Source organism: Cetorhinus maximus, chromosome 17, assembly GCF_964194155.1.
Source record: "Cetorhinus maximus chromosome 17, sCetMax3.hap1.1, whole genome shotgun sequence".
Taxonomy (NCBI): domain Eukaryota; kingdom Metazoa; phylum Chordata; class Chondrichthyes; order Lamniformes; family Cetorhinidae; genus Cetorhinus; species Cetorhinus maximus.
In genome coordinates this window covers 62,072,927-62,097,459 of record NC_135895.1, presented here as the reverse complement: position 1 = coordinate 62,097,459, position 24,533 = coordinate 62,072,927, and the positions used below count along the sequence as shown (strand labels likewise).

The window sequence follows — 24,533 nt, the reverse complement described above, 5'->3', positions numbered from 1 at the left end:
CTTTCATACTGTGCTACGCTTTGAAATCTTCATCTCATTTTAATCTTTAATTTCACAGGTTTGATGGGAATTTCAACACAAATGTTTCAAAAACTATCAGCTGTGACAGGCTTTCCACGACTGTCAGTAGCCGAGCATTCAATCCTGGGCGGGACTTAAACACAGGTTAGTGTGCCAGTTGATGTTCATTCCAACTACTTTGTTCTTTTTTGTTTCTTTAAGTTTTTTTTTCCAAACTTTTTTTTAATCATCCTGCTTCTCTTTGACTGCTTCCCCCCTCTGCTTATTAAGAATTATTACTGTTGACTGCTATTGTGTCCCGCTATTGAGCAATTCTTAAAACTGGGGAATAGGGTAGACTATTCAGCTGGTGATGCTACATTCATCTCTGAATCCTGGATTCAAATCCAGACAAGACTGAAAGGATCTGTTCCCTAATATCTAGGAACATATCATACAAAACGAGTCTTGTTCCTTGTAAAGCCTAATCCAGTACTAATTTATCAGTAAATCGACAGTCTCATCTCAGAAACCCAAGTGGCAGTAAGGGGGAAGAAAAAGCCTAAAGCACCTGTCAGAGATCCTCTTCTGTATTTAGTACTAAGACACATGTTTGGAACAAAATAAAGGGAAGTTGTCTCTGCATCCAGCCACGTTAAACACATGGAGAATGACCTTTTCTTATCCATGACTTTCCCAATGTTGTTAATGCTGACCATGACTACAGTTATTTTTCCCCTCTATTTTTCTGTGATACTTGTTGAATTGTGCCTATTTAATTCACATAAGTGCAAAGTATTTCCATTCCCCAGCGTGGACATTCTCGAGATTACAACAATAACTACATATCAAAAGTAACTACACTTCAAAAGTGCTTAATTGTCTGTGTAGCACTTCCGGACACTGGGGTCATTAAAGGCTGTCTTAAACTTCAAGTTCTTCAGTTCTTCAATGCAGTTATCATTAGCAAGCAGAATTATTTGCAAAGAAATAACCAAAGGTAGCATTGAAATCAAAAACCTGTACTCAACTTCTCACAAAACTATTTGTAACAGATAACAGCCAGTTTTGACATTCATTGCAACAGATGCATCAGTGTTGAACCCTGCACCATTTAGGCCTTTTGTTCCCTGATTGTAGCTGCATTTGGGTCAGTTCCAAGTGAATGATTGACTGGAGCATTTCCTTGTAGTAAGAAACAGAAGGAAAATGTACGTGACACATAAAGGCCAATCAGTCCATAACAAATCAGCCCCTGGAATTCCTCTGACTCAGCCGGCTTAGCATCCAATTGCACTCTGAATACTTCAATTTATAACTCAGGAACTTTAGCAGGTAGATTATTCCAAATATTTATCACTCTTTGCATGATCTTTTTTCCTAATAGCTGATTTAAATTTGCTTTCTGTTAAGTTTTATTCCTGTTCTGTAGTCCTACTGGCCTGACATCTTGAATAAACAGCCTAGAGTTCATAGAATCATAGCAGCACAGAAGAAAGCCATTTGGCCCGTCATGTCTGTACTGGCTCTCTGAAAGAGTAATTTGCCTAGTGCCACTCTCCCTCCACCCCATAGCCCTGCACATTCTTCCTCCTCAGATAATGATCCAATTTCCTCTTGAATGCCTTGATTGACCTTGCCTCCACCACACTCTCAGGTAGTGCATTCCAGTTCCTAACCATTCGCTGTGTAAATATGTTTTTCCTCATGTCGTCATTGCTTCTTTTGCCAATTACCTTAAATCTGTGCCCTCTGGTTCTTGATCTTTCCACCAAAGAGGACAGTTTCTCCCTATCTACTCTGTCCAGACCCCTCATGATTGTGAATACCTCTATCAAATCTCCACTCAACCTTCTCTTCTGCAAAGAGAATATTCCCAATTCCTCCAATCTATCTATGTAACTGAAGTTCCTCATCCTTGGAACCATTCTTGTGAATTTATTCTGCCTTCTCATCCTTCTTAAGGTATGGCCATTTAATACTTCAGAATACTTTAATGATGGTTCCCTGTAATGGGCCTCTCTTGACTGCAGATCTTACAGTTCACTAATCTTTTCTTTCTAACTCATCCCTATTATAGTTAAGCTCATTATTGTTGCTGTTGTCTGTATTCTCTCCACTGCATTCATATCTATTGTAATGTGTGGAGACTAAAACTGTAAACAGTTCTTAAAATTAGGTTTAAACAGTGCAGTGTAAAACCGCAGCATAATCTTAATTCCTTCTCCATGTGCTTTAATATTTAAAATGACGAGTCTACTGTTAACCCCAAGTTCATTTCTGTCTCCCATTGATAACTCTATTCACACAATTTTGTACCGAAGTTGCTCCTTTTTCAGGCAAAATGCAGTACTTAGCATTTTTAGTATTTTAATTTTGTTTACCATTTTGCCTGCTTACTTGATCCAAATCTTTCTGCAAAGTGTTGGCTGCATCCCGTGCCCCCATTGCACTTTCAATTTTTGAAATCTGCAAATTTAGCATCTTGTGATTTAATTGCGTCCAGATCCAAGCACAGATGTCTGTGGTACTTACTACCTTCTCCATTCTTGCTCTACACGTGCCATTCTCTCTTTTCTGGTTTTTATGCGATATTTTATCTAGCCCATTTATTGTACCTTGTATTCCTTTAATTTTCAGTTTTATTGGTAATCTCTCATGTGAAATCTTGACAAATAAACTATATCATAGGATGTTCCATTCTCTATTTCTATTTAGTATGTAGTTACTCCTTCAAGCTACTCCTTATAGTTAGTTTATCCACTCTTGGGCACATCAGTCTTTAGCTGCTAGTTCAGATATTTCATTTTTTCAAAATATTAGGTTTGTTTGCCTCCCAATTTTGGAATCCACCAGTACCAAATGACCACTGCCCAGAGATTTCTTGTCAATTCCCCATTAGCATCCTAGCATATACACCATCCGACCTAGGGGACTTGTATTCAGTCTCCTCAACCTATTTACTACTTTCAAACTGATTTAAAAATCCTCTCAGTTACTGTACTACAGTAACTATATAATTCCCCATAGTGAATACTTCTAGAAAATTATCATTAAGTAAATTTCAATTATTTCCTTTTGTCGTCAATCACTCCGCCAGAGTACTAACTTCCTCCATAAATATTATTTTACTGTCATACTGAAAATATACTATTTAACATCGTTTGCTATGTTCATCTGTAGTGCTGCCTTTGCATTTCAAATGCCATCTGTCTTGGCCTATTTTGATATCTTCTTAGACTATTACCCCAAGTCTGTGCATTTTGGTCTGTCCTTTATAGATTATTGTGTCCTCGTTTATGTTTTAAATATAGTGATTAGTGATTTTGAGACTGCTTGTTTAGTTTTACTGGATATATACATGTCTTGCATATTTACTATTGCTTTAAATGTTTTCCACTTTTTATTGAGATCTCTCTCATATTTCATTTCATGCCATTTAGCTGATCTCTCATTTTGCTTGCTTTAAGTAATATATTTCTATCTTTATCCCTGCTAGCACTGACTGCCAGATTATCTGAAATTTGGCTGCATAATATTTGTTCATCTTAACCGATATTTCTACTTTATATCCTTGAGTACTTCCGAGAAGCAGGACTAAATATGAACTTCTCCTGTTGTAGTCGGTTTCAGGTTATGCCAAGAAGCGGTCTTGTATTACATACTAGAACTGACTCCGCCAGTGAACTTCTTAGGACATTCCTGGTTTATGTTGGATTGGTGAAGTCATCCATTATTATTACTTGGTTTCATATCAAACTTATTCAAAAAATACAGAAATACCTTACCTCTCCTCCTATAATTACAATCTTCCCTGAATAACCCTTATCCCCGCATTTTGAATTCACTCCGCTTGCCTGTGGTGAGCCTTGTTTCAGTGAGCCCTATGGTACTATAATTTAATTTTTTAAGTATAGTTCTAGCTCCAACATTTCCCCCAATACTTAACCACTTATCTTAATTGTTTTATTACAGTCTATTTGCTAGTTTACTGTGCTTCAATTTATTTATGCTTTGCCTTTTACCCTCTGTTGTTTGATCATCCCCTAAGCTCTGCTTATCTCTAGTTAAAGACTAACTTCCTCCCCTACTATTTATCTAATTTAAAAGACCCTCCGTTAGCCACTCCTTGTTCCTTCCGCATTTATAAACCGTTCATTTCTTCTCTATTCCCAAAAACAGTTTATTATTTCTAACACCAATATCATTTATCTGCCTCAACTATGTAGACACATCATTTACCGCTATAATTACCCTTGTAAATCGAGTTTTAAATCCTGGGCCTCATATCAGAGCCCTCGATCAGTTGCCTGTGTGAAACTGGAATGAAGCCTCACCTGGTTGCCAGATGGGAATGATGCACTGGATGACAGCAGACAGCCTGTGGAGTGAAGTAAGGTCCCTGGCACTCGAGTAAAGTACAGGATGGGGAGCCGATGCAGGGAAGGTCTAGGTATTCCTTGTGGGGCCCAGAGGCAGAATCTTGCTCTTCCTAGCTTCATAAGGAAAGTTTAAAAAAAAAAGTTTTAAAGAACTTGCCTGTTTGGGCCTCTTCTGGCCCTGACTCTCCTTTCTGTTGGTCTTACCTGAAGGGAAAGTCAAAACAGCTTCATTGCTGGGGCCACGGGTTAAAATAGCAATCGGGCCCCAATAATGTCATCTTTTCCATTTGAAGGCTGCAGGAAAGGAGCAGAATGCTGGCTCATTGGAAATGCAACAGCCAATTTCTGCACAGCAAGATTGCACAAACAGCAGTGAAATAAATGACCAGGTCATCTATTTTTAGGTGTTAGTAATAACTACTTTCAGATTTTGTAACCATGAAACATATTTCTAAAAAGGATGTATTCAAATGAAGGTAAGCTGCTTTATCTAGAAATCGTGGGATGGGAAAACCCATCTTTAACAATTTATTATTTGATTTTAGTTTTGAGGATTCTGTGTTGTCTGATGAAGTGCCTGATATGATGTAGAACCATACAAAATGGGATGGTCCTGTCCTATAAGTTAGCTGATCTTGGGTAAGATGACAATGTTGCTAGCGTCCATGTAACCATACACCAGAATGCAACAGGACCTTCATGGCAGCAGAGAGTAGGGAGAACATTTTTGGGATGGGGCAGCTATTTGTGTTTCTAAATCACCATTACCTTCTTGGTGTTTTATTGCTCTTTTGTTCAGATCCTATAGATCTGGTTCTGATAGTTACTTGCTGTGAACTGAAATCCGTTGATAAGTTGATACACGGAATCTTCTGGAATTTATAGTAATGAGTGAGACTTTCATGAATTTGATCTGCCTTTTGCCTCCCAGGGGTGAAATTGCTGGCTCCTTCAGTATCAACTCTTAAAAGACATATATTTAAAAGCTGCAATTAAGTGCTGATGAGCTTACACCCTCTGAGAGTTCCTTTCTGTCTTGTAGAAGTGTTTAATTTCTTTCCTCTACTAGAAGATTAGCCATTAACAGATTAAATAAAGAATTTAGTGAGAATTTATTCACGCACGCAATAGTGACAATGTGGATCTTGCTACCACGTGGAATGGTTGAAACAAATGACAATTACACATTTAAAGGGAAGCTTGATGTACAGGAGCAGGATGAGAGGAGATAATTAGAGCGGGAGGGGGCTCATGTTGGGTATAAACACAGACCTTGACCAGTTGGGCTGAATGACCTGTTTCTGTGTTGTAGGCCCTATGCAATTCTATATCATATACTATCAAATATATACTATCCAAGTGACAACTTAGTCAAGTGCCATGTACTCTGATAAACTTTACAGACAATATTGTCAGAGGCCCTGTAAAGGAAAGTTTTAAAATATTTTTGTGGGGCCAGGGGAAGTATGAATGCTTCTTTGGGTCCCACAAAAATAGTCTGGGCTGCTGCTGCCCCAGTCTCTTCCTCTTTATCACCCGATCCCCTATCACTGTGGTCTCCATCCCCATCCCCTGAATTTACCTTATTAACCATAAGGTTAATATATTGTACCAGTCTAAATCAGGTGAGCTGTATCAGGATACCAGTAATTCCGGCCTCATTGCCAGCTGTCCAAATGTTAAGATCAACTTTATGGTGAACAAGAGTGAGCCATAGAAGCATGGAGGTTTATAGCATAGAAGGAGGCAATTCCCACATTGGATCATTGCTAGAGCAATGCAAAACTGATCCCATACCCTACAGCCATCCACCTTCCTCTGCTTCAAATATGAATTTAATTTCCCCCTAAAATATGCAGTGGTGTCTACAACTGCTCCCTGTGGCAAGGCAGTCCATGTGCCTAACAACTGTGAATGAAGAAATGTCTTCTAATCACTTTCTACACTGATTTCATGATCATTTTAAATTGAAGACCGTTGTCACTAGCCTTCTTCCAGAACAAACAAACTTCTCCATGTTCATTCTATCAAAACCTTTTATTGTTACAGTGTCTGTTAAAATTCCCTTTGGCCTCTCTATTCTAGTTGAAATTTTCCTCATATCTTTGCAGTCTCTTTATATAGTTTACTTTATATAGTTTCCCACCCTTGGCATTGTCCTGATGAATCTTAAATTGTGTGCTTTTGTATGGCTTCATGTCTTTTCTGTAATGGGGTGCCACAGAATTGCACAATGTATTCTAACTCTAGCCTTGTAATAGAGCCCATAGGTCTGGATTTTTGACACTGTGTTGGGTGCACAGAGTTGGGAGAATTCCTGGCTCTGCTAACACGACTTCTATAAATGTCTCCCTGAACATCAGATTTTCAATCTTTGACTTGTCAGGCAAGTGGGAGCTCTGTAAACGTTGTCAAACTGTTAGCTGACCCTGTAGTAGATGGCCCATCATGTGCTTTCCCTAAAAAAAAAATTGTTTTTTTTGCTGCCTATTCACAGTATACTGTACTGAAGCACTGAAAACATAGAGTGGATTAATAAGACACAGCCATGGAGATGGCATTTTTTTGCCACTACTACCTGGTACAGATATTCTGCAGTCATGTAGTTAGCTGTCAAGACTCAGTGGGTGAATGATGAATGCTGCCATGGTCATTATCACACCACTTGCCCTCTTGACACCCATCTATCAGGATTCACCCACACAGTTCACCCTTGTTACAATCTGGTTAGAGACCTAACTTTTTGTTTAAAGTAGACAAAATTTGAAACCCCAGTTACCCACTAGGAGAATAAACCCATAAGATTCCACAGTTTTAAATAAACTTTACCATACAAAATCAGCAAAGTAAAACAATCTGTATTACCTGTCTTATACTCTAATATTTGTAATTAACATGAGGTAAATATTAATTAATAGGCAAACTGTCGTCTTACACACCACACTGCGCATTAAATGGCAGATACGACCTAGACAGATCCCATGGATTTCTCAACAACCCACCCAGACATTAGTGACCACTGTGAATCACAAAATCTCATTAAAACTTTGTCTCCGCTATGATGGATTTTTACTCCTCACTTTTGAAGATCTAGCCTCTGAATTCCCTCAAAAGATGCTCCAACTTGGACTACCCCAACAACTGCTCGCCTCCAGATGGTTCAATCTCTCCTCCTGAGACTGCGTTCCACAGGATTCACAAAGCTGTACTCCCACCTCTAATTACAGTCACACTTGCAACTCTTTTGCAGGCCACTAGCTTCACTAAGCTGGCACTGTCTCTGGATTTCCCCAAACACCAGTCTCCTAGTTGCACCGAGCTATAAATGGCAGTGTGGGCTTCTTTCAGCCCTTGCTGTCTCCAGCATGGAACCAAGACCTTCCACCACCTTTTCAGCTCCCCAGAACTTCTCCTGAGCCCTAACACTGCACCAAACAGCTCCCAGGGCTTCTCTGTGAGCTGCAAACTACAAGAGGTCCAAACTGCAACTCACCATCTCCCAGAAAACACACAGATAAATTGAAACCAGAGAACCGTCTTAAGCTCAAACCATGTCCCTGACTAAGTAGTCTTTGAGGGCTCACAGAATGTTTTTAAACTTATTTAACTCTAATTCTCAAAACAAAACATCTCTCTGGACTGCACTTCTTTGCAAGCAGTGTAGATATCAAGTCTTCAGTTCCCCAGCTAAGTAAATCCACCTGCTGTTTTATGACTCTATCTCTTCTATTCTGACTCTGTTAAACAAACATCGGTAACCTTCTGAATTGCCATTTTCTTTTAGCTGTTCTAGCAATCTCTCAAGCCTTTTAGTTACCTTACCTTCACAACAACCTTCCCAGAACTAAACATTACCTCTAAAATATTAACATGAATGATGAACTAGATATTCGTCAAACTCTTGAACAGGTTCCTCACATCTGTACACTGTCATGGCATAGCAGTGTGACTAAGTGCGGGGGGAACCAGTAGGGCTGTCAGTGGCTGTGGAGCACATCGCATGCAACCTTGGAATGACTGCTGCAACATACATGGCACCAATTGTTTGTGCAGAGCCAGTTTCTCCACCTTTACATCTGAGACACCAAATCTACAGGGAAATTAATGTGGTCCTCCACATGGGCAAACAGAGCATTAGTTACAACCTTAATGCAACTGTGTGCTGCTGACTGGGATATACCAGCCAGGTCACCTGTTGAACTCCGGAAAGAGCCTGTGCATAAAAACTGAGAGCAATAGTTACTTTTTACAGCCACTGGCAAGGCATGGTGTCAATAGAGTATAGCTCAAGTTGTTAGACCATGCAACACAAGTCTGTCACCACCTCATGGTTTAACCTAATTCGCCTTTGGCACTGGTTCTCCTAGATATGTACATCCTTCCCACAGGGGAGTAGCTGGTTGTCCTGCCTCTCCTCCTTTTCATCCTTCCTGGTACATGTGATGCTGCTGCGCCCATCTGATCATCAGCCCTCCCTCTGGCCTCCTGCTGCTCACATTGACTGGCTTCTGTGGTGTCTATGTGCAAGGGTGCTATGCCTATCTTGTATCTTCCTTTGCACAAAGCGCAAACAGCCATCTCAAAGACTAAGTTCCTCCTGGTACCTGGGTACACAATTCAGTAGGGGCAGGAAAAACTGAGTCCGGCAGACCCACCCCTCTACATGCTTGGGTTAAAGCAAGACAGTTTGAATTAATTTTTTTGCCAATTCTGAGGCAGTTGAGACAAGTTTAAAGCAAATTCCACAGGGGTATCTTCACCCCTCCAAAGGGGTGTCCCTGGCTATCCAAAGAAATGCACAAAGTTCGGACCTGCTCCTCCCAGGTTCACATTGCGCACATCACATTTCAGACACCTGTGGGACCAAAATCCGCCTTGAGTGGAGGCTGCTGTTGATTGTGGGAAGCTGCCTCCTGAAACGCATCTGCGCGAAACACGACCTGTCCCCATAAAAATGGTGAGTACCATGTGCAGGGCCGGGACTTCTGATTTCCGGGCATGTCTGCCATTTTCACAATAACAGAGAGGCTCTTCACTGTTGCAGAAATTCAGGCCATAGAGTCATTTATGGCGCAGAAGGAGGCCATTCCGCCCATTGTGTTCATGCTGACTCCCTGAGAGCAGGCTAGTTAATCCCACTCCTCCACTTGGGCCCCGTAGCCCTGCAGGTTCATTTCCTTCAAGTGCCCACCCAATTTCATTATGAAATCATTGATTGATTCCAGATTCACTCAATGCCCCTATTTATAAAACTCAACATGCTGTTGGCAACTTAAAATAATTGTATCTCCTGCAAATGTGTTTGAACTCCTAAGTCTCGCTGTTGAGGCACAACCTTTGGCATCTTTCCATTGAGCGCACGCTCCTATTCTTGTTTATATCCGTGTTTCTCCCCCCCAATTTCTCTAAGTGACTTGCCTCACATCTAACTACATTAATTTGCATTTGCCAATTTCACGAAATTGCTTCATTTGTACCGCGGGCAGTACCTGAGTGTGTGCTCATGTGCCCCTCTTTACTAAAATATCATTTCTTGTGAACGTTCAGGCTCAAGCATTGTGTTATTAAAATTTAAATAGAAGACAAAGAGGAGAACTGTGGCCTCTTGCAGCACAGGTTAAAGTCAAGCTTTTTCTACTATCTCTATTGATGTGTTACATTCTTAGAATATGTCACCGACTATAAAATGACACTTCAAACAGAATTATTTGCCTACTATATAACACATGTTCACATAGTTGCAACTCAGTTAGTACCATAGAACCACAGAAGTATGCAGCACAGAAGGAGCCCATTTGCTCCCATCATTTCTGTTCCTACTCTGACCAAGCAATCCAGAGCCAAGCAGGCCACCAAGTAAACTATGTTGAGTTGGGAGATGAGTTGGTGATATCATGGGCCTGTCTTCAACTGCAGACCATGCCAGAAGATGGTAAGCTTAAAGTTTACATTAATCATTTTTTCTATTCATGTATACATAGAGAGTTACTATATTCTCCCTGCTGGGGTTTTTGGCCTCAAGTTCTGAGGATATTACTGACAATATAGATGAACCAAAGAAAAGATTGCCAATTCACAGCAAAAGCAAATGGTGCAGAAAAAAGCAACTATTTACATTTTAAATTCCAAAAGGATATTTCAGGTTAAAATTGAAAGGCTACTAATAAGGGGCATGTAACAATTTAAAATTCAATTTAACAAGAACTGAGACAGTAAATTTGAATATTAAAAAAAACTCTAAGCGGATGGTAAAAGATAGTGGTCAAGTCCTCTAATTTCCTTGAGAGATTTTTGAATATAGTCACAGACTGAAAAGTCACGAAGCAGCCAGATTGAAGTTATTGTGTGACATGTTTGCATAATCAAAACTTGTGAGCCTGGGAAATTGTAATGGTAAAACGTGGGCAGCAAATGTGTGATTAAAAAGAGGTTAATTGGTGTGGACATTTATTTTCTGTAAATTTTACCAATAGAAGATGAGGAGGGAGAAGAATGTAGGTAATGCGTGCATTTTCCACTTGCTTTGCAACTCGAATGTAACTATCTTAATCAATGATAACTACTGTGGCTATGTCACTTTATACTGTGTGCATGGGGTTGTTCTTGCATCTCCCAGCTGCCATGGGATCGGCACAGTTTCCTGCTATTGATCTTAGGCAGCCGAAAGTGCAAGTTCAGCACTTTCACCTTCCTGCAGACAGAGTCTTGGGTTCATCCTTCAGCTGGCATATATCACTGGTCCAGTTTGGACTGGACACTCTGGATTTTGATTTGTATTTGAAAAAGTGTTAGATGAAATATGCGCATCAAAACTCTGATATCTTCCATTTGTTTTTCAAAGCCAATTTTCCACTTGCTGATTTTTTTTTTGGTTTAACAACAAACATTTTCAGTGATACCAAAGTAAAGATGAAAATGCAAACCTTGATCCTTCACCCTGCCATCCCTATTGACAGCATCCTGGTTTGAGACTACATTGCCCCTGTCTGACTTAACATCCTTAAGATGTTGGTAGCCCTTTCTGGATCGGGCCGCTGATAAGCCATTTTATGAAATGCCCCAGCAATTTTCCACTTATATTTTGCTTTGAAACAATCTGACCTTTCTAATCCAACAGTTCTTGCTGACAACTTCAAGTCAAACCCCGGTATTAAGTGGCAATACTTCAGCTCAGAAGAAGGGATTTTCACCATTTTCCCAGCACATAAGTTTGGCTGCAAAGGTGGCTATGAGCATCGGAGTAGGTAGGAAACTTCTACTTTGTTCTATGAGAACTCATCGGTTTTCTTTTCGGTCACCTAATTTCAACACCTTCCTTGCTATTTTCCTCTCTGTGAAATTAGTTTTGACGAGTAAGAAAATGTGATAACTTTATTGGATCTGTTTATAGTTAGAAACAATATGTTTTACAGATTTATTAAACTAATGCACTGAGGAATATACTAGGAAATGTGCACAAAAGTTGTGTTTTAGGACTTGGCGTAAACACTCTCTAGTTGAAGATGAAACTGTAGTACGTGATAACTCACTCAGCTAGCCTAGTCGGATCTTTGCAAAAATGCGCACGATAAACGGCGTGAAGTTACGTCATTTGTAATATTCTGTTTAACTTCATTTGTTGCTACTAAATAAACCCGGGAAGACTAGCTTTAACTTCCTCATCAACCAGTGTCATTTTCCCAAATGAAAACTGAAATGATTCCAATTAAACATGTGTCTGGTCTAAGAATGGGCGATTTCATTCAGTTTGCATTGTGCGGGATTTCTGATCCAGGAAAATATTTCTCTGATTTGTAAATTCTTAGTTGATTGAGTTAGTCCATGTCTGACTGTTAGCAGGAGCCAAAGGTTTTTTCAAGTATGGAGCTGTGAAGTTTACAGAAAGTGCTTGCATGTGGATGTGGATAGGATTGGATTTGAATAGCCTGCTTGAATAAGATTACATATGAATATTGGCAACTTTTAAAACAGATAGGTGAGCTATCAGTGCTCATGGATGTGCACCCTATCATGAGTCAGTGCCTTCAGCAAAGATGGGGAGAAAATTAGAGGGAACGATCGTTAATGATTAAGAAAATGTAGAAAACAGAATCATTGATTTGGTTCTTCATTGCCTATTGATCTTCGTTTGCAAATATTTTGGGATTCTTTTGGTACAGGCCTGTTTATGTCTCTACGGTGAGGCCACAATCAAAACACATTGTGGTGGTGGTGGACCATGGGGCTTTAGCCACGGACACACAGCTTCAAATAGCCAAAGATGCTGCACGAGTAATATTAACCTCAATCGATGAGCATGACAAGGTGAGTTCTTTCCAACCTTTGTCAGTGTTCATAATGTGGAATACGTCACATACAACAATGGCCTTTTACTAGAACACATATAATTGCCCTGGAAATGTGTGATCCAGGTCTTTAAATCACTAAGGAATGTACAAACAGGTTATTTAATTCGACTGTGCAAATTTTATTTTTTCTTGATAACCATTCATGCAGTGCCTACGCAAGACTTTCCGTCAAGAAATTAAATGAAAGGAATGTGTCCATGGGAGGGTGGATCTTACATGACATCTCAGTAGAGGGAGCATATCCTGATTTCGTGTTGAATATGTTCTTAATTTTATATTCCATTGCTTTAATTAATAAGATCAAATGAGACGTGAGATTAAACAAGTGATTTCTTCCCCTTTCCCATGCCCCCGCCCTCCCCCCCACACACACACACACACACACACACACACACACACATATCATATGGATAATTACAAAAATTAAATGGTAAGTACAAAGAAAGTACAGTACTATTAAGGATATAGTGTTGGTTCATAGCTGTGAAGCTCCGTCTGAAGGCTAACCACTTTGGCAAGCTTGGGCCAAACTGCTTGAGCAGACATTTTCAGGAGAAGAAGGAAAAAGGTGAGAAAACTGAAGGGAAGAAAAAAATCATAAGGAAGCAAAAATCTTCCCAGCATAGTTTTTGCAGTAATTCTGGTTGAAATAAAAAAAATTGGACTTGTGGAAATTAACTTGAAAATGTAAACTGTACAAGTAAAGCAACTAAGGCTGTTGGAGAGAAATTTCAGGAATGAGTTTTTTGCTTTGTACCTAGATTTCCGTACTGGCTGTGGCAGACACAGTCCGAACGTGCTCGCTGGACCAGTGTTACAAGACATACTTGTCTCCAGCCACCAGTGAGACAAAAAGAAAAATGACCACGTTCCTTAGCAACATAAAATCAGTGGATGGTGCCACTCAGCATGCACTGGGGTTTCACAAAGCTTTTCAGTTACTTCAGAATACAAACAACAGCACCAGGATCCATACACGTGAGTACAAGGAGGAAATGAGATAGTTAGGAAACTTAACTTTTTACACTCAGATTGAAATTGGGTTTTAATTGTGTAATTGACATGCTCCAAACTGACTTTAAGCTGTTAGGGTTAGTTATTGTGAGCTGTCATCAATGTTTAATGCATCCCCTTCTGCCAGTTTTCTCATTTAGCTATTTAGGCGACATAGCTAGGTAATAGTTCTGGGGGTGTGTTACACTTTCCACATACATGAGCTTCGTTGTTGGCAGGCTGTTTGATGCAGTCCTGCAGGGATTACTGAGTAGAGAGAGCAAGATTAGAAACTCTGGCTGTGTTTTTCTCCCTCATCCCAAGGACACTGAGTCCATTGTAATGCTCCAACTGCCGCCCTGGCTGAGCTCACTGGCTCAACGCAGACCTGCAGCCAAAACTGGCATGGTGTGGCTTATATGCTTTGTATCATGCTAGATAGTGCCTATATCCAGTTGAATATTTTTGCAGCATGTGGGTTATGCTCAGCCTATGATATAAATGACACATTTAATCTGTGAGGAAGGATTTTTAAATTAATATTCTGTGCTCCCTAAATAGTGCATGCCTAGTGTGGTACTGAACTATCAGACCAAGGAGGTACATGCTTTGAAAGGTTCAGATTTGTTTGCACAGTAATCGATTTTGTAGCGTATCGGCTTTCAAACTGGGACCCTGGAGGATCCACAAACTCATCACATTTCTGTCTATCATCACATTTTTCAATGATAGCATTGTTTTCTTTATGGATAGCTGACACTATCTTTCATAAGTTAGGACAGGGAATCTGTCATAATTTGTTAATATTTGCAGAAGAGGGATCTCCCACAAAGAAACCACTGTGTTAGAGACTGCAGAGACCTTGGCCTGAGTTTTACGCTCTCCCATCGACGGGTTTTTAGATGGGAGGAGCGTAAAATTGAGGGACGGGATTCCCTCCAGGTTCCTGCTTGCCCTGACACACAGCGATGCCTGCCCCTGCCCCAATTGAGGCCCTTAAGTGGCCAATTATTTTTAGGCTGGCGGGAACATTGAACCTCTTTGTGGGAAGGCCAGAAAGAATCAAAATTGGATCTGGGGCAGGAAAGGAGGGTGGGGTGGGGCCTCCATCAGAAGCCCCCTTCTGACTGGGGCATCCTCCCCATTAGGCCCGGTGACCTCTGGACTCCCCTCTCTTGCCCCCACCCCCAGCCTCTTCCCTCAACATCCTGATTGCCCTCTCGCGACCTCCACGCCCCCCTCTTTGCAGGGACTGGAGAGCTGCCAGCCAACCAGATTGGTCGGCAGCTCTCCAAGGCGGGACTTCTGAGTGAGGGCAGAAGCCTCGCCTACAGCCAATCAACACTCATTGGAGCATAAATTGCTGCAGGCAGCTAGAGTCGGCAGGGATGTGTTCGGATGGCTAGAGGGGAGCCCCCGTCACCTGAAAAATTTAGGCCCTTGGCTAGGAGCTTTGTTCCATTACAAGAGTTGAGTTCATTACCAGTTTAAAGGATGTTCCAGTTTATTGCTTGCCAACTATAACCAAGCATCTCAGGAGCCGAGAGCTTCATTCCTCCACACGCCAAACAATTGTGAATCCCAGATTTAAATGGGCTATTTTCACATGAATCAGTGTCAGAATCCACTTTGTTTGTGTTAAGACTAATCAATTCAATTTGAGTAACTTAAGCAATGAAATCCTCATCAATACTCAGTCGCTATTATACTTGAAGTACTGTTGAGAATAGTGCAGTCCTTACCACTAATCTCAACTGTTTTGCTGCGGGAGGTGCAGTGAGGTGAATGTAAGTCAATAGGTCCTCTGAGGAAGGGGTGGTCTTTTTTACTTTTGGAGCCAATTTACCGGTTGGTGACCGGTTGGCTGCAGAAGGTGCAAGAATAGGAAGACATGGAAGAAAATTCACCTGTCCACGAATGCATGATGGGTATTTGTAAATGTTTTCACTCTTTACTCTCTCCCCACAAAATGTCTTTCAAAATCTATGAACGAATGAAAGAGACGTTCACACTCTCCTTTTATAGTGGTCTGGGGAACAGAGGAGACAATCGTTTAGTTCCTGTTTCTTCATCTCAGACATGGGTTTCTATCATGCTCTGACTGATGGGATAAAAGTTGGCTGGCTAAACAGGTCTAACATAAAATGACTTTTTGCTTTCTCAACCCAGTTCAAAATGAATGAATCTGAAGCTCAATGTTGCTTGTAATTTGACATTAGTTGTAGTATTATGAGAAAGATCACAGGGTTTATTGGTGTGGAAAATGAGACTGTCACTCTGTTACAGGAAGGGTATACTTCTCTGAAGTTTAGGCTGAGGCACATTGTTGGACAAAGCCAAAGGGGATTTGGTCTATATCTAACCATATGATGGATCAGAGGCCAATCATAGTCCACCAACTGAATCAGCTAGCTTGGTGATCAAGTCTGCAACCTTTGTGTTCTTTGATAAATGCTGCAATTTAGTGGCACTCAATTCAGTGCCTTTAGCCACGTAGCCATTGGAGTCCTGTAATTGGTAGAAGGATACTGAAACAAATAACTGCTGGGGCATGGGTCAGAATAAAGTAATTGTAAATTCAACTAAACATTTTCCTTTAAATCACAGCCACTGACATGGTGATAATCTACCTGTCCTCTGGCATCACCTCAAAGGACTCCTCTGAAGAAGAGAAGAAGGCAACCCTGAGTGTTATCAGTGAGGAAAATGGGCATCTCAATAACTCTGTGATGATCCTTACGTATGCACTCATGAATGGTGAGAAACCGGTTTACTTATGGTTCTAGCAGCTTGTCGGAGCACAAATGTTTAAAAATATTTAATCATTATTTATACTTGTGCATTACCTACTGACTTTTGGATGACTTTTCTAGGGCTTCCCCACTTTCCTGATTTTCTCCCTATTTTTCTGAACATAACTGGAGTTGAAATTCTAATGGGTCTTGGTCCACTGAGATGAATGCAAAAGAGTAGAATTCCCAGTTGCCCATGGCATAGGCCACTCTCAAACCCCATGCTTAGGACAGGCTGCCCGTGCTCATAAGGGCGCTGCTGAGATGTTGCGTTGATCTGTTAGATGTTTGAACAGCACCATGCTGCTGTTATTCAGCAACCAGAAGCTCATCCTGGGGCTGAAGAAAATAATTGAATTCCTTTAGTCCTCAGGGAGCCAGAAATCAGTTTTATTTAGTTGAACAACCTCGTCTCAGATCGACGCTTTACTTTACGCTGGGCAAGTTCTGGAAACTTTGCAAGGGCCTTAACAGAATTGGTGTGTCCAACAGGCCAATGTGATAAGTGTAGTGTGGATGAAGAGAGTTAGCGTGCTTTAGCTTTTACGCGGTAGTTTGCTTCTCATTTTCAGCCTACACTGGCTAGTAGCAGTGAGAAAAAGAGAGCTAAACATGTAAGTCTCTCCCTGTACACGGCCTCTCCATCGGCAAGTCCTCAGCTGTGCCTCCTCGTGGCGCCACATGGAAACTGAGTCCCTCGTGGCCCCAGGCTAAAGCTTCAGAGGAACCTGGGGGAAGTTTGGACTCCAGACAAGCAGTGTGCAGGCCCACTGGCATGTGGACAAGCCCTGGCACTCATGAACTAAACCCCAGCAATGAGCAAATAGCTCCACTGCCATGTGTAACCTTGGGAGAGATGAAGGCTAAGGGAATAAACTCTGACAAAACTGGACTGGGGCCTGAAGGTGGACTGATGTCTAAATGTTTAATCCTTCCGGCAAACAAGCTCGTGCCAAATGTAATGCTTTGTGTTCTTTTAGACTGAACCAGGGAGGTCATGAGTGGGACCCTGATGTTTGGGCATTCTAGAGTCTCCATAAAATTTGACTAGGCTTGTGCCCAGGAAAGGGCACTTCAGTTTCACAACAGAGCGTTAACGCTGGAGACAACAGTTATGAGTGAGAAGCTCAACTTGATTGATGTAGAGAACTGGTGCTTTCAGGCTGTCAAACATTGCCGTGGACATTATCATTACGCCTTCATTAACTGGCCATAAGATTAAAGGAATTGGATCAGATATAGAAGTAATATGTGGCAGTTTGGAGGTTTACATTTTGTTGTGAGCTTTCAGAACTTGGTACTCAAACAATTTTCTGCAAAGAATATATTTCTTTTATGGAGCTGTGAACTGCAAAAATAGGTTTCAACCTCTAAATTGAATTTCCAATTGCAACCATGTCACTACAAGGTGGTAAGGAGCAGAGGGTAGGTACTTCCTCGGATGAAGGAAGAGATGGATGGATGGACAATTATCGAACATACGAACAAGGAGCAGGAGTAGGCCAGTTGGCTCCTTGAGCCTGCTCCGCCATTCAATAAGATCATGGCTGATCTGACTAACCTCCCGCCTACCCCTGGTAAACCTTCATCTCCCTATCTACCTCTGCCTTGAAAACATTCAAAGACTGCTTCCACTGCCTTATGATGAAGGGAGTTTCAAAGACTCACCACCCTCTGAGAGAAAAAATTTCTTCTCATCTCTGTCTTAAATGGGGGGCCCCTTATTCTTAAACAGTGACCCCCCACCCTAGTTTCTAGATTCTCCCACAAGAGGGAACATCCTCCCCACATCAACCCTGTCAAGACCACTGAGTATCTTATATGTTTCAATCAAGTTGCCTCTTACTCTCCTAAACTCCAGCAGATACAAGCCTAGCCTGTCCAATCTTTCTTCATAAGATAACCTGCTCATTCCTGGTACTAGTTTAGTAAACCTCTGAACTGCTTCTAATGCATTTACATCCTTCCTTAAAGAAGGAGACCAATACTATACACAGTATTCCAGATGTGGTCTCACCAGTGTCCTGTACAACTGAAGCATAACTTCCCTACTTTTGTATTCAATTCCCCTTGCAATAAATGATAACATTCTATTAGCTTTCCTAATTACTTACTGTACCTGAATTAGCCTTTTGTGATTCATGCAATACAGCACCCAAGCATTCAAGCAATTATTTTCTTCCCATTTTGGTTTCACATTGAGTATGTACCAAATAGAGCAAAATCTCAATAGCTATTTCAATGGTGTAACAATTTCTAACTATTAATAATCTTTTATTTTAGAGGGTGTAACTGGTTTGAAGGAGCTTGCCTTCCTTCGGGATCTGGCAGAACAAAACTCAGCAAAATATGGTGTTCCTGATCGCACATCACTTCCCGTTATAAAAGGGACAATGATGGTTTTGAACCAGTTGAGTAACCTAGAGACCACAGTCGGACGCTTTTACACAAACCTGCCAAATCGAATGATAGATGAGGCCGTGTTTAGTCTGCCATACACTGATGAAATGGGTGATGGTGAGTGCTGCTTTTTCTTTCCCTTAAATTGGTGCTTTCTCGCCTTCCCTGTTACCCTTTGGTCTCTATGTTGCCTGCCTGCTAAGGCAAATTCAGGAAAGACAGAGACCTCTCTTGGAGCAGAAAAGCTCTTTGTCAATGCCAGTAAAATCATCAGCGCAGCAGCGGTACAGACTGCCACCGATTTCAGTGGAAACATTCAAAACCAGTATGGTCCTAACGAACCACTCATTGTACTGAGCCATGCAGAACAAAAACTTCCAGTTTGAATGTCAGCCTTATGCTAAGTTGCTGATCTGGACTAGGGAGAGTGCTATCATTGTTTAAGGAAAGGGAAGGTTATTCAAGGTTCACACTTGTGATTGCAATCCACTTGGCCCTACTAGATATGGCATAAGAAAGAAAATTTGCATTTATAAAAAGCTTTTCAAACATCAAGTCATCCCAAAATGCTTCACAGCCAATGAAGTACACTTTTTAAAGTACAGTCACTGTTAATTAGCTAAAGAGGCCAACCGGTATACTCACAGTAAGGTTGCACAGACAACAATGGGATAAATGACCACCAGATGATCTATTTTTATGGTATTAGTTAAAGAATGAATGTAGGCCAGGATATCAGGAGAGCTACCCCACTCTTCTTCAAATATGCCATGGGATCCACCTAAGAGGACAGACAGAACCTCATTTTGCCATCTCATCTGAAAGATGGTACTCCCAATAGTGCAGAACTGCCTTGGTACTGCAGTTAAATGTCAGCCTTGATATAGGCTATTATCGAGCTTTGCTGTGATGTCCTCCATGAACAAATAGACTGCTGACATTCAATTTAGACTCACCAATGGCCACTTGAGTATGGTACTGAAAGACTGTTGATTATCATGGAGCCTATTCCGAAGGTATATCTGTCTTCCTGGAGAAACCCTCCTCTTCATCACAACAAGTCCTACTACTCACCCCCCAACCCCCTGCCCAATCATTTTATATTCATCCGGCATGACAAATTGTGTATTTTTCTCATTAATGTTCACAGGATTGATCATGACTGTCAGTAAGCCCTGCTACTTCGGAAACATGCTGCTGGGAATTGTGGGGGTAGATGTGAATTTGGCTTACATCCTGGAAGATGTAACTTACTATCGTGATTCTTCTGCCTCCTACACATTCTTAATAGATAATAAAGGTAAGAGAGATACAATTATCCCGTTAATTTGCACTGGCGTTACTGGCTAACATTATCTGCCTGCATGGAAGCAGAGACTTCTCTGTTTAACAGTCACAAAACAGACTGAATTCCACGGCACAAGGAGTTCAAACAGATTACAGACCTCTCTGTAACGTGAACAGGGCACGAAAGGTCATGTTTTTAAGTGGTTGTTCCAAACTTAATCAGCAGTAAAGAGCCAGGGTCAATTTGATTATCTTGTCATCACTGTGTTCATTTCACCTGCTGTTGGTTTGTCAGATAATTATCATCTTTTGACTGTGAATACTGGAAACAGATGTGAACACTTTCAGTTGTAAACGTAGTATTCACAGTCCAGTAGACCACGATTAAATTCTGTAGTTACTTTTCCTTTCTGTTTCAGGTTACACTCTTATGCATCCGTCCTTGACTAGGCCGTACCTGCTAACAGAGCCGCCACTTCACACTGATATTATACACTATGAGAATATTCCAAGATTTCAACTCGTCAGGCAGAACATTCTCAGGTAATGCATTAAAAAGCCAAGAGAATACATTCCAACAAGAAAGAAAAATTCCAAGGGGAGGACCCACCATTTGTGGTTAACTAAAAAGTTAAAGATAGCATCAAACTTAAAGAAAAAGCATATAATTGTGCAAAGATTGATGGCAGGTCAGAAGATTGGGCAGAGTATAAAAACAGCAAAGAATTACTAAAAGATTGATAATGAGGGAAAAATTGGAGTATGAGAGAAAGCTAGTTAGACATATAAAGACAGGTAGTAAAAGTTTCTATAGATATTTTAAAAAGAAAAGTGTTAAAGTGAGCATTGGTCCTATAGAAAATGAGTCTGGGGAGTTAATAATGGAAAATAAGGAGATGGCAAATGAATTGAACAGGTATTTTGCATCAGTTTTTACTACAGAGGTTACAAGTAACATCCCAGAAATAGCTGTAAATCAGGATCTGGAAGGGAGGGAGGAACTTAGGAAAATTACAATCACCAGGGAAGTGGTACTGAGCAAGTTGTTGGAACTGTGAGGTGACAAGTCCCTGTGTCCTGATGGGCTTCATGCTAGGGCCTTAAAAGAAGTGGCTAGCGAGACAGTTGATGCGTTGGTTTTAATTTTCCAAAGTTCTGTAGATTTGGGGAAGGTACCATTAGATTGGAAAATAGCGAATGTAACTTTATTTAAAAAGGGAGGGAGATGGAAAGCAGGAAACTACAGGTCAGTTAGTTTAACATCTGTGATAGGGAAAATGTTAAAAGCTATTTTTAAAGACCTTGTAGCAGGGAACTTAGAAAATTTCAAGGCAATCAGATAGAGTCAACGTGATTTTGTGAGTGGGAAGTCGTGGGTGGAATTTTACCACCCCACTGATGGGATCTTCTGGTCCTGCTGAAGTCACTGGAGTTTTGAATGGCTCGCTGCATTTTCCGGCCCTGCCCCCGTTGCGATGGGGCCGTACAATCCTGCCCCACGTTTAACCAACTTATTGGAGTTCTTTGAAGAAGTAATATGTGCTGTCGATAAAGGAGACCCAGTGGATGTATTGTATTTAGATTTCCAGAAGGCATTTGCTAAAGTGCCACATCAAAGGTTATTGTAGAAAATAAAATATCATGGGGAAGGGGTTAACATATTGACATGGATAGAAGATTGGCTAGCTAGCAGGAAACAGAGAGGGTCATTTTCTGGTTAGCAAGATGCAACAAGTGGTGTACCAGAGGGATCAGTGCTGGGCCCTCAACTATTTAAAATTTATGTAAATGACTTGGATGAAGGGGACAAAGGTATTATTGCTAAATTTGCTGATGACACAAAGATAGGTAGGAAAGTAAGCTGTGTAAAGGACATGAGGGTAAAAAGGTATATAGATAGGTTAAGTAAGTGGACAAACATCTGGCAAGTGGAGTATAATGTGGGAAAATGTGAAATTGTCCATTTTGGCAGGAAGAATAAAAAAAGAAGCATGTTATCTAAATGATGAGAGATTGCAGAGCTCTGAGGCGCAGAGGGATCTTTGTGTCTTAGTGCATGAGCCGGAAAAAGTTAATATGCAAGTACAGCAAGCAATTAGGAAAGATAATAGAATGTTATCATTTATTGTGAGGGAAATTGAATATAAAAATAGGGAGGTAGTGCTTCAGTTATACAGGGCATTGGTGAGACCACATCTGGAGCACTGTGTATAGTATTGGTCTCCTTATTTAAGGAAGGATGTAAATGCATTGGAAGCAGTTCAGAGAAGGTTTATTAGACTAATGCCTGAATGGGCGGGTTGTCTAATGAGGGAAGGCTAAACAAGCTAGGCTTGTATTTGCTGGAGTTTAGAAGTGAATTGATTAAAACATATAAGATCCTGAGGGGTCTTGACAGGGTGGATATGGAGAGGATATTTCCTCTTGTGGGAGAATCTAGAACTAGGGACCACTGTTTCAAAATAAGGGGTCCCCAATTTAAGACTGGGATGAGGAGAATTTTTTTCTCTGTGGGTTGTGAGTCTTTAAAGCTTTCTTCTTCAAAAGGCAGTGGAAGCAGAGTCTTTGAATATTTTTACGGCAGAGGTGGATGGATTCTTAATAAGCAAGGGGGTGAAAGATTATCAAGGGTAAGAGGGAATGAGGAGTTGAGGTTAAAATCAGATTAGCTATGATCCTAATGATCTTATTGAATGGCAGAGCAGGCTCGAGGGGCTGAGTGGCCCACTCCTAATTCGTGTGTTTGTATGAGGAGAGGGTAAAGCTGGAAACTAAGCAGAACAAATAGCTCTTCAAATGGTACTATTGGTCAAGTATATTGTGCAATGTCAGCAACCCAGACTAGGAGACTCCTTGAATTGACCTCCAGCTGTGCATTGAGTTAGCTGTCCTCAGTCGGGGCTGAATTAGCTACACCGCTGCAAATGTAACACTGAGTCTCCATTTCTTCAGGTGACTGACATGGAGAGAAGCCATGTACATCCCAATGTGATTCCTTTGATTTTAACAGTGTCACGATACTTGGCCAGACCCTGGGTTGTGGGGGAGATCCGGTTAAGGACCAAAAATGTTTTGTTTAAAGTAGGCAAAGTTTGAAAATCAAGACACGTACTAAGTGAATAAAGCCACAAGATTCCACGGGTTTTGACCAAACAAAAATAAACTTTACTATACAAGTTCAGAAAAATAAAACAATTTACAATATCTATCTTATACTGTAACATTTAGGGTAGGTGAATTATGTGTGAATTGACAAGCAAACTGTGGTCGAGCACACCACACTTCAGAATGGATGCTAAATGCAACCAAAACAAATTCCATGGCCGGAATTTTGCGGCCCCGTCGCAGCGGGGATGGGACCATAAAATGCAGCGAGCCATTCTAAACTCCATTGACTATGCCGGGACTGCAAAATCCCGCTAGCAGAAAATTGCGCTGCATGGATTTCTTAATAACCCCTTCCTGACATTAGTAACACTGTGAGCCAACTAATCTTGCTAAAACTTCACCTTTCTAACGAGGGTTTCCAATCTTCACTTTTGAAGATCTTTCCTTGGAATTCTCTCCAGTAGTTGCTCCAACTCGGACGGCTTCAATGATAGCCCACCTTGTAGAGTTTTGACCTCGCCTTCCGAGATTTCCTTCCCCTGGATTCCCCAGTACACTGAAAACACTAGCTCACAAGCACAATTTCAGTTCTTTGATCGTGCAAGCAGAACACCACTGCCCCAACAGCCTACAGCACAGTCACCAACCTTTGGTTGCCTTCTTGGATCTTTTGGGCTTCTCTTGAGCCCACTTCACTTAAAGCCTGCTCCCCACAACCCTTTCTCTAACTTGGAGCCTGTTTCTCTGCTCCTTTCTTTTAATTTAACTGAGACCTGTTCTGCCCCTTTTGTTTTTGTTCCTCACCTGGGACACTTGCTGGCTGACAGACTCAAACTGAGTGTTGAAGACATGCTGTTCACTGACCCTTAAACTGAGCTGGTGGCCTATCACAACACACCAAGAGGGTCCCGGCCTTATTACTAGGCAGGAACAAGTGTAACAAGCAGTCAAACATCCTGTACCTTAAATGTTACAACCTCCACAGACTATAAGCTTATATAACACACAGAGACACAGAATGAATGGATTTCATAACAACACAAAGATAGATATTTTATACTGGTTAAGAAATAAATCTAGGACATGCTACTGACCGGATATGGATGTTTACTTATCTGGTGGCATTTTTCTGATATTGGTTCTCTGGACCACTTCCCATGTTGATGGTGTGGCCTATAATAATAAATGGAGCCACTCTAGGATTAGGTGGCTCATCTTTGTCT

At 41.1% G+C, this 24,533-nt stretch overlaps 1 protein-coding gene across 2 annotated transcripts in view; it reads left to right on the top strand.

The window, feature by feature from the left end:
- The window catches only part of cachd1 (cache domain containing 1), a 182,247-nt gene that overhangs the window by 121,917 nt on the left and 35,797 nt on the right, over positions 1 to 24,533 (top strand). For both annotated transcript variants that reach the window (XM_078561309.1, XM_078561310.1), the window contains 8 exons: positions 59 to 165; positions 11,500 to 11,626; positions 12,542 to 12,686; positions 13,492 to 13,708; positions 16,331 to 16,480; positions 18,799 to 19,032; positions 20,066 to 20,215; positions 20,622 to 20,745. In XM_078561309.1, coding sequence (XP_078417435.1) covers positions 59 to 165; positions 11,500 to 11,626; positions 12,542 to 12,686; positions 13,492 to 13,708; positions 16,331 to 16,480; positions 18,799 to 19,032; positions 20,066 to 20,215; positions 20,622 to 20,745 — 1,254 coding nt within the window. The remainder of the gene's footprint in view (positions 1 to 58; positions 166 to 11,499; positions 11,627 to 12,541; positions 12,687 to 13,491; positions 13,709 to 16,330; positions 16,481 to 18,798; positions 19,033 to 20,065; positions 20,216 to 20,621; positions 20,746 to 24,533) is intronic.